General features: G+C 38.6%; 1 protein-coding gene across 8 annotated transcripts in view; it reads left to right on the top strand.

Annotated features, from left to right (window-relative positions):
• The window catches only part of sidt2 (SID1 transmembrane family, member 2), a 29,326-nt gene extending 21,060 nt beyond the window's left edge, over positions 1 to 8,266 (top strand). For all 8 annotated transcript variants that reach the window (XM_061925583.1, XM_061925584.1, XM_061925587.1 and 5 more), the window contains 6 exons: positions 2,121 to 2,197; positions 2,266 to 2,312; positions 2,377 to 2,482; positions 2,568 to 2,678; positions 7,618 to 7,731; positions 7,794 to 8,266. In XM_061925583.1, the coding sequence (XP_061781567.1) occupies positions 2,121 to 2,197; positions 2,266 to 2,312; positions 2,377 to 2,482; positions 2,568 to 2,678; positions 7,618 to 7,731; positions 7,794 to 7,856 (518 nt within the window). In that variant the 3' untranslated portion in view covers positions 7,857 to 8,266. The remainder of the gene's footprint in view (positions 1 to 2,120; positions 2,198 to 2,265; positions 2,313 to 2,376; positions 2,483 to 2,567; positions 2,679 to 7,617; positions 7,732 to 7,793) is intronic.
• Positions 8,267 to 11,137: the final 2,871 nt, after the last annotated feature.

Below are 11,137 nucleotides of genomic sequence, written 5' to 3' on the forward strand. Positions count from 1 at the left end.
CTGGCACGCTTTGCCGCTTATAGTGAGGAGGAGCTTCACGTCTGTGTTTACATTACAGTTGAGTGCAATAAAAAACGTCTAGAGTCACTTTAATCGGAGACTTTCGTCAAAATATGTCAATCTTTTCTTATACCAATCACACACGCTCGGCTTCACAACAGCGCTGCGCTTCACATCCGGTCCAACCAACAAAACAACGAAAAATCGCCTCACATTACGATCATGCTTTGTTAAAGAAGTTTTGAAATGTTATTATGTGATATTTTTACCTAAATAAATGTTATCTGGCAGATTGAAATAAAGTGTATTGTAATAGCGGTGGCGATATGAAGGAAGTAGACTGTCTTTGAACAATTTAGCCTTTTATTTATGTTAACAAATAGCACCGTCCAACTAAATAGCCAGAAGCCACACACACACACACACACACACACACACACACACACACACACACACACACACACACACACACACACACACACACACACACACACACACGCACACACAGGCTCCTTGAACACTCTTCCTTTGCTCCCACTGAGACTAGGTCCAATACTGCAGGCATGCCTGCCACTGCCCTTTGCAGCCCACATTGGGTAATTACAGTTCACTACTAAATATTCCCATCACTGCAGTATATTCTTTGATAACCTATACCAGGGGTCGGCAACCCGCGGCTCTAGAGCCGCATGTGGCTCTTTAGCGCCGCCCTAGTGGCTCTCTGGAGCCTTTTCAAAAATGTATGAAAAATTGTTTTAATATGGTTTCTGTAGAAGGGCAAACATGACGCAAACCTCCCTAATTGTTTTAAAGCACACTGTTTATATTAAACATGCCTCACTGATTCGAGTATTTGGCGAGCGCCGTTTTGTCCTACTAATTTTGGCGGTCCTTGAACTCACCGTAGTTTGTTTACATATATAACTTTCTCCGACTTTCTAGGACGTGTTTTATGCCACTTCTTTTTCTGTTTCATTTTGTCTACCAAACTTTTAACGTTGTGCATGAATGCGCAAAGGTGAGTTTTGTTGATGTTATTGACTTGTGTGGAGTGTTAATCAGACATATTTGGTCACTGCATGACTGCAAGCTAATCGATGCTAACATGCTATTTAGGCTAGCTATATGTACATATTGCATCATTATGCCTCGTTTGTAGGTATATTTGAGGTCATTTAGTTTCCTTTAAGTCATCTCAATTCAATTTATATCTCATGACACACTATCTATGTAATATGGCTTTTAATTTTTTGCGGCTCCAGACAGATTTGTTTTTGTATTTTTGGTCCAATATGGCTCTTTCAACATTTTGGGTTGCCGACCCCTGACCTATACGATTGATAGTCCGTAATTACAGAATGTTTAACAGGCTGAATATTACATTTTATTAATAAATAGAGAAACATTGTCATGCACAGATATGAATATCATTAGCTTGTAACATGTAATGTACAGAATATCAGAAACATTTGTTCAGGTAGAAATATTACACATTACATTACCAAACATCTTTGACAATCAAACCATGATCATAAAAATCCACATTTTGTGTTCAAAATGCGTAAGAAATATATTTAAACGTGGTGTTGCTCCTCCTCTTAATGCAAGTGCTCCGATAGCAGTAATACAAATTCTGTATTCCTACAAAATCTGGCAAGATGCCAACACAGTGCAGTAAAAAAAAAAAATCTTTAAAAGCCTGTTTGTCCTTTTTGGGTTGAGCAGTTTAAAAAAGCATATTGATGAAAAATTAAATTAATCTGCGATTAATTTCAAGTTAAATATAAACAAACTGCGATTAATCGTGATTAAATATTTTAAGCGTTTGACAGTCCTATAAAAAACATAACGCACTAAAAATGACTGTAAATAATTAATCACAACTAACATGATCATTTGACACACTTAAAAATAAAATGTCATCAGGGGATTAAACCAAAACCTACTCTCGGATTTGTTTTTTGCCTGGGGGTGGAGGTTAAAACAGTATCAAAATAATAAACGAAAAACAGTCACACACGTGATAGGCTGTAAAAACAGTTTATGCCACGCATGCTTATACTAATAGGACGACATGAACTTCATTTATGCATGATGAATATATAAATGATCGGTTTCAGACTCTGGCATCCTGCGCAGAATGGTCTACATCGTCTACACGGATAGTATCAGACAGTGCAGCGGGCCAATGTACATAGTAAGTAATATCTTGTATTATTGTGATTGGAAAATGTGTTTGCTACAGTTTCTCCTGTTTGTTGTTAGGATCGCATGGTGCTGCTGGTCATGGGGAACATCGTCAACTGGTCGCTGTGAGTAAGCGGGGCTTTTTGAGTCATCCTGTCAGAATGTTTGTAACGCCATCCTTCTCTGCAGCGCTGCCTACGGCCTCATCGAGAGGCCAAACGACTTTGCCTCCTATCTGCTGGCGATCGCTATCTGTAACCTTCTGCTCTATTTTGCCTTCTACATCATCATGAAGGTGCTTTAACACGTCAGCAAAAAGGTTCAAGGGCCTTTTTTTTTTTGTTTCTTTTTTTAACCTGTTGTCGCTTTTATGTTTAAAGCTGCGGAGCGGCGAGAGAATCCGGTGTCTGGCGCTGGTGTGTATTCTGTTTACGGCCGTGGTTTGGGGCTTTGCGCTCTATTTCTTCTTCCAGGGTCTCAGCACCTGGCAGGTCAGTCACACAAACACAACATTTCCATGCGAACCATGAAGTAGTATATATACACACACACATACATATATATATATATATATATATATATATATATATATATATATATATGCTACTATATATATATATATATATATATATATATATATATATATATATATATATATATATAGTAGCCCGGGCGTTTATTTCACAAAATCGATTTTGGAGACAGGCGTTTAAAAGAAGTAGGCGGTTATTTGCACAAGGCTTTTATTTATTTTTGCACCAGCCTGCACCAGGCCATTATTTGGTTACATTGGCTACTGCTCAGTATTTTTTTTCGTACAAAAAACTTTAAATGTAAAAGCTATTGTAAACATACAAACAAAAAAATAAGAGATCAACCTGAGGTAGGCTATCGAAAGACGAGATCAACAAGGCCTCTACATGGCAGTAGTGCAACAATTGTCAAATAGAATACCAATACTAAAAATAAATAAACTTTTTAAATAAAGCAGCCTACCGGGAAGAATAAAATTATGGTACCAAGTACTCAAGTATAAAACCCACCATCAAAACAGGACAATAATACTGTCACTTAAATAAAATAAAGGCTACAGCACTCCAAGTTTTAAATAAAGCAGCAAATGCAACCCCAGTAGCATTTTAATCTAAATTATGCAAATAATAGCCCATGGGCGGCTATTTGGACATGGGTGGTTATTTGCCCAAGGGCGTTTATTTGGTAATATACGGTATATATATATACAGGTAAAAGCCAGTAAATTAGAATATTTTGAAAAACTTGATTTATTTCAGTAATTGCATTCAAAAGGTGTAACTTTTACATTATATTTATTCATTGCACACAGACTGATGCATTCAAATGTTTATTTCATTTAATTTTGATGATTTGAAGTGGCAACAAATGAAAATCCAAAATTCCGTGTGTCACAAAATTAGAATATTACTTAAGGCTAATACAAAAAAGGGATTTTTAGAAATGTTGGCCAACTGAAAAGTATGAAAATGAAAAATATGAGCATGTACAATACTCAATACTTGGTTGGAGCTCCTTTTGCCTCAATTACTGCGTTAATGCGGCGTGGCATGGAGTCGATGAGTTTCTGGCACTGCTCAGGTGTTATGAGAGCCCAGGTTGCTCTGATAGTGGCCTTCAACTCTTCTGCGTTTTGGGGTCTGGCATTCTGCATCTTCCTTTTCACAATACCCCACAGATTTTCTATGGGGCTAAGGTCAGGGGAGTTGGCGGGCCAATTTAGAACAGAAATACCATGGTCCGTAAACCAGGCACGGGTAGATTTTGCGCTGTGTGCAGGCGCCAAGTCCTGTTGGAACTTGAAATCTCCATCTCCATAGAGCAGGTCAGCAGCAGGAAGCATGAAGTGCTCTAAAACTTGCTGGTAGACGGCTGCGTTGACCCTGGATCTCAGGAAACAGAGTGGACCGACACCAGCAGATGACATGGCACCCCAAACCATCACCCAACCATGCAAATTTTGCATTTCCTTTGGAAATCGAGGTCCCAGAGTCTGGAGGAAGACAGGAGAGGCACAGGATCCACGTTGCCTGAAGTCTAGTGTAAAGTTTCCACCATCAGTGATGGTTTGGGGTGCCATATCATCTGCTGGTGTCGGTCCACTCTGTTTCCTGAGATCCAGGGTCAACGCAGCCGTCTACCAGCAAGTTTTAGAGCACTTCATGCTTCCTGCTGCTGACCTGCTCTATGGAGATGGAGATTTCAAGTTCCAACAGGACTTGGCGCCTGCACACAGCGCAAAATCTACCCGTGCCTGGTTTACGGACCATGGTATTTCTGTTCTAAATTGGCCCGCCAACTCCCCTGACCTTAGCCCCATAGAAAATCTGTGGGGTATTGTGAAAAGGAAGATGCAGAATGCCAGACCCAAAAACGCAGAAGAGTTGAAGGCCACTATCAGAGCAACCTGGGCTCTCATAACACCTGAGCAGTGCCAGAAACTCATCGACTCCATGCCACGCCGCATTAACGCAGTAATTGAGGCAAAAGGAGCTCCAACCAAGTATTGAGTATTGTACATGCTCATATTTTTCATTTACATACTTTTCAGTTGGCCAACATTTCTAAAAATCCCTTTTTTGTATTAGCCTTAAGTAATATTCTAATTTTGTGACACATGGAATTTTGGATTTTCATTTGTTGCCACTTCAAATCATCAAAATTAAATGAAATAAACATTTGAATGCATCAGTCTGTGTGCAATGAATAAATATAATGTACAAGTTACACCTTTTGAATGCAATTACTGAAATAAATCAAGTTTTTCAAAATATTCTAATTTACTGGCTTTTACCTGTATATACTACTGTTCAAAAGTTTGGGGTTACCCAAACAATTTTGTGTTTTCCATGAAAAGTCACACTTATTCACCACCATACGTTGTGAAATGAATAGAAAATAAGTAAAGACATTGACAAGGTTAGAAATAATGATTTGTATTTGAAATAAGATTTTTTTTACATCAAACTTTGCTTTCGTCAAAGAATCCTCCATTTGCAGCAATTACAGCATTGCAGACCTTTGGCATTCTAGCTGTTAATTTGTTGAGGTAATCTGGAGAAATTGCACCCCACGTTTCTAGAAGAAGCTCCCACAAGTTGGATTGGTTGGATGGGCACTTCTTGCGTACCATACGGTCAGCTGCTCCCACAACAGCTCAATGGGGTTCAGATCTGGTGACTGCGCTGGCCACTCCATTACCAGCTGCCTGCTTCGTCTCTAAATAGTTCTTGCACTATTTGGAGGTGTGTGTGTGTTTTGGGTCATTGTCCTATTGTAGGATGAAATTGGCTCCAATCGAACGCTGTCCACTGGGTATGGCATGGCGTTGCAAAATGGAGTGATAGCCTTCCTTATTCAGAATCCCTTTTACCCTGTACAAATCTCCCACCTTACCAGCACCAAAGCAACCCCAGACCATCACATTACCTCCACCATGCTTAACAGATGGCATCAGACATTCTTCCAGCATCTTTTCAGTTGTTCTGCGTCTCACAAACGTTCTTCTTTGTGATCCAAACACCTCAAACTTGGATTCATTCGTCCACAACACTTTTTTCCAGTCTTCCTCTGTCCAATGTCTGTGTTCTTTTGCCCATCTTAATCTTTTTCTTTTATTGGCCAGTCTTAGATATGGCTTTTTCTTTGCCATGAAGCCCAGAATCCCGCAGCCGCCTCTTCACTGTAGATGTTGACGCTAGTGTTTTGCGGGTACTATTTAATGAAGATGCCAGTTGGGGACCTGTGAGGCGTCTGTTTCTCAAACTAGAGACTCTAATGTACTTATCTTCTTGCTCAGTTGTGCAACGCGGCCTCCCACTTCTTTTTCTACTCTGGTTAGAGCCTGTTTGTGCTGTCCTCTGAAGGGAGTAGTACACACCGTTGTAGGAAATCTTCAATTTCTTGCATGGAATAGCCTTCATTTCTAAGAACAAGAATAGACTGTCGAGTTTCAGATGAAAGTTCTCTTTTTCTGGCGATTTTGAGTGTTTATTGACCCCACAAATGTGACGCTCCAGAAACTCAATCTGCTCAAAGGAAGGTCAGTTTTGTAGCTTCTGTAACGAGCTAAACTGTTTTCAGATGTGTGAACATGATTGCACAAGGGTTTTCTAATCATCAATTAGCCTTCTGAGCCAATGAGCAAACACATTGTACCATTAGAACACTGGAGTGAAAATTGCTGAAAATGGGCCTCTATACACCTATGTAGATATTGCACCAAAAACCAGACATTTGCAGCTAGAATAGTCCATTTCTACCGCTTATTCCCTTCGGGGTCGCGGGGGGCGCTGGAGCCTATCTCAGCTACAATCGGGCGGAAGGCGGGGTACACCCTGGACAAGCCGCCACCTCATTGCAGGGCCAGCTAGAATAGTCATTTACCACATTAGCAATGTATAGAGTGTATTTCTTTAAAGTTAAGACTAGTTTAAAGTTATCTTCATTGAAAAGTACAGTGCTTTTCCTTAAAAAATAAGGACATTTTAATGTGACCCCAAACTTTTGAACGGTAGTATATATATATATATATATATATATATATATATATATATATATACTGTATATATATATATATATATATATATATATATATGATATATGTATATGTATGTATATATATATATATATATATGTATATATATATATGTGTATATATATATGTATATATATAAATAAATATATATATATATATTATATATATATATATATATATATATATATATATATATATATATATATATATATATATATATATATATATATATATATATATATAATACTATATGTTGAAGCACATCAAACGGTGCAGCCTACACTTATCTCTTATGTTTGACTGCCATCTACTTTTCACACTTATCATTACACCATGTACTAAATAAAATCACTTTGAGGTGGATAAGCTCAACCAAACGTATTTACATTAGGTGCACTGGGTTATAAGGCGCACTGTCGAGTTTTGAGTAAAAAAAAATATTTTAAGTGTGCCTTATAGTCCGGAAAATACGGTATTACATTTGGGAAGCCACCATTTGATGGGCCAAATCAAACAACTCGATGGGCCTAATTTGTCCCATCGTGCACTCTGATTTAGATTTATAGTTTTTCTGACACTGCAAAAATTGGTTCTGCTGACAAAACCGCTTAGGTCGGCATCAGCCAGTCTTGAGGGGAGTTGTGTTAAAATTCCTAAAACCTCACTACAACAGTAGAACCTGTTTATCATGTTACATACATTTTTTTTAGCTCATATATTATCAAAAATGACAGCCAGAATTCCAAGGATAGATAAATGTAATTCAGATGGTGACTTAAAAACAGGCACATTTGAATTATGTTCAACATTCTCAGGCTTCATTGATGGCGTGAGCATTGTGTTGGTTTCTCCCGCAACAGAAAACCCCGGCAGAGTCTCGTGAACACAACCGAGACTGCATCCTGCTTTCCTTCTTTGACGACCACGACATCTGGCACTTCCTCTCGTCCATCGCCATGTTCGGATCCTTCCTGGTAAAGCCCATCGTTGTCTTCTGGTGCAAACTAGCGCGTAACCTCCCCCGTTCCACACTCAGGTTCTCCTGACCATGGACGACGACCTCGACGCCGTCCAGAGAGACAAGATCTACGTGTTCTAACAAGACACGAGAAGTGCATTCTTCTTCTTGCCTTATCGTCCTTCTCGGTCCATCCATGTCAAAAAGCAGAGCCTGTAGCCTTCCGGGCCGATTACTGGTGTTGAACCATTTTGTCGTCACGCTGCCAGTAATGATCTCGCTGTTGTACTTGATACTGTCTATACTTCACTGAAAATTATTTTGACTGCAAATGAATGTTTATATGCTGTATGGGTGTCACATGTCTTTTTACAAACAGCATTTGATGTTGTGATGAGTCACAAAGAAGCCAGCCAACGCAGTTTTCTGGAGAATATTGCAATGAATGTACTGTAGGCCTGACTCGTACCGGTACTTTTTATTTTGCACTAACAAAAGTCAATATTAGACATGGCAATCAGGAGTTACAGAATAAAGCTTCCCTTGTCAGACGTGCAGCTATCTGAAATTGGTTGGTTTAAACATGAGTCACCTGCAGTCTAAAGGAACATATACAATCTTCTGGAGCAAAAGGAACACAAGGTCTTGCCACCTTCTTCTGGGCTGAAGGGTGCGTGGGCGTGTGACAGATCAAAGATGACTCCGGAACAAAAGCTGGCTTAACCCTTGACTGCCTTGACCAAAAAAAATGACATTTTCTGCTTTTTTCTCCCTTGTTTTGAAAAGTCAGTTACATATCATGGTTAGAAGGCTGCGATTTGGCCAAAGCCTTAGTCAAAATCTTCTTTTAAACGATAATTATGGAACTTATAGGTGATATTATAGCGTTGAATGGAACAATAGTGGTGTTTAATTGAACATGTGAAGAAGCGCTATCACACTCTATTGACAGCAATTTTCCATAAACATGTTCATTTTGAATACTCACTGTAATGAAGGGCATAGTTATTCAACTGTCACACTAAGGGTGGCCGTATAAACAACGCCAACACTGTTATAAATCTGTGCCATATAGTGAAACCACACTAAACAATGACAAAACACATTTTGGGAGAATATTTTGCACCTCAACACAACAGAACAAATTCCCTGCAGCACCAACTCTTCCGGGACACTACAATATTAATTTACTATACACTTAGCCTGGTTTTGGTCGCCTATTGTAACAGAGAAAACCTGACATGTTGGGGCGGCGTGGCTTGTTGACGGAACAGCCGTGGCAGCAACTCGAGGGTTTCAAGTTCGATTCCCTCTTCCGCTATACTCGTCACAGCCGTTCTGTCCTTGGGCAAGACACTTTACCCACCTGCTCCCAGTGTAACCCACACTGGTTTAAATGCATCTTAAAGACGTAGATCATGAGTCACTTGAGAAAAAGCGCTATATAATAATAAATCACATGTTATAGAGCAGTGGTGTCGAAGTCAAGGCCTCTATGGATGATATTTGATTAGCATTAGAACCGGACTGCAGGCCACAGCCGCCTGCTGCTGTTTTGCAAAAGTCATAAAAATAGGGTCCCACAGTAAATTTTTGGGGTCCCACTTTTTTGTAACCGTTTTGAAAACAAATGATAAATGTACGCATTATCCTGTTAAATCTCACATTCTATATTGTGTTTTGGAAAAAGTTGTCATAAACGTTACTTGATTCTTTAAAAAAAAAATACAACAAAAACCTTTTTTTTAATGCATATGTAAAAGTATTCAGTTATAAACATTCATTCAATTTCTTCTTTCTTTCATGGATCTAAACTTTGCCGCTGCCAGCATTTCTTTCAATACTTTTATTGTAATATTTTCAGAATGTGTTTGTTCTATTTTGGCCAAAGTTAAGACAAAGAAAAAAAAATCTGAATTTGTCTTTTTTTTTTAGTTTTAATGCCATGATTTTAATAGTCCAGGCCGCGTGTGCAAATTTTCTTCCATGAGGCCCCTGAGCTAAAATGAGTTTGACACCCCTGGCATAGAGCTTTCAGCATCTTCCTTCAAAATACAAGGAACATTTGTTTTGGTGTAAATTCACTTCTCAACCACTAGTTATTGCACGAGATATTAAATGATAAATGGGTTATACTTGTATAGCGCTTTTCTACCTTCAAGGTACTCAAAGCGCTTTGACACTATTTCCACATTCACCCATTCACACACACATTCACACACTGATGGCGGATTATTGATTATAGTGTTTTTACATTGTTCAAATTTAAGTCAAATGTAAAAAATCTGCAAACAAACGATTCAAACCAATGATCGTGGTGGGTTGTTATTGCTGCAGAAGTGTATAAATGTGGTTTTGAAGACATTTTGTGTCTATTTTCAGTTTGTACATGTGCAACGGCACCACTAGATTGTGTGGTTATGTAACTTCAAATACATTTGAGTCTTCAACGTTTATGCTAAAAATGTTCAGCTGCAGCAAAAGTAAGTGCCAATATCTTCTATCTCAGGCCTGGGCTTTATTTTGACTCGGAGGGCCAAATTTAGAGTAAAAAATGGGTCTGGGGGCCGGTATATGTAGATTTTTGGGAACACTAATATAAAACCTCACAATAATGTCTGATTGAATGCTAAAAACGTTATGACAGACCGCCTTAAAAGCGGAATGGAATTTTTAAATTTTTTACTGAATTAGACACCCAGAATGTACATCAAAATAATGTGGGATGTACAATATTAACTATGAACGATAAAACACTGAATATTGGCAACAGATGTATGTCATACCCCCTCTTGATCGACATATTTTACAATCAAGCAAAACGCAAAAAAAAATGCAACAAATAGCCAAATATGAATGCTAAAGGTAAAAAACCCCACCTAAAATCTGATATATCACTAAGCTTCAGAACTTTGTTGTAAAAATCTCCTGCGTCTGTCCCTGACACCCACTTTTCAGGCTGGCTGCTCTGGAAACACTCTGTGGAAACGCTCCCCACCCACACTGCTTGGTGCCTCGTCTGAGCTTCTGTGACTTACATTACCATAGTAACTAATTACATTACCATAGTAACTAGTATATCATGCAAAAGCGCAGATTCCAACCATTGAAATACTTTGTATAACAGTAATTTGAAAACATCACTGCACATCATAATGGCAGCTACACTTTCCATCTTAGATCGAAAATAATTATTTGGGAATGTCCAGGTCTGTTCTATCCATACATCCATTTTCTACCGCTTGTCCCTCTTGGCGTGGCAAAAAAAAAGCACCAGTAGAGTGGAAAAACAAGTTGCATGTATTATGTATATCTGTTTCTTTAACTGGATTCCAAAGTTTGCGAATAAATAGATATTAAAATAATATCTATCTTAAGGAGATTCCAGAGGCATTTTGAGAGTTAATGAGCAAGCCAGTCAA

The sequence above is a fragment of the Nerophis lumbriciformis genome, linkage group LG30 (genome assembly GCF_033978685.3).
Source record: "Nerophis lumbriciformis linkage group LG30, RoL_Nlum_v2.1, whole genome shotgun sequence".
NCBI lineage: Eukaryota > Metazoa > Chordata > Actinopteri > Syngnathiformes > Syngnathidae > Nerophis > Nerophis lumbriciformis.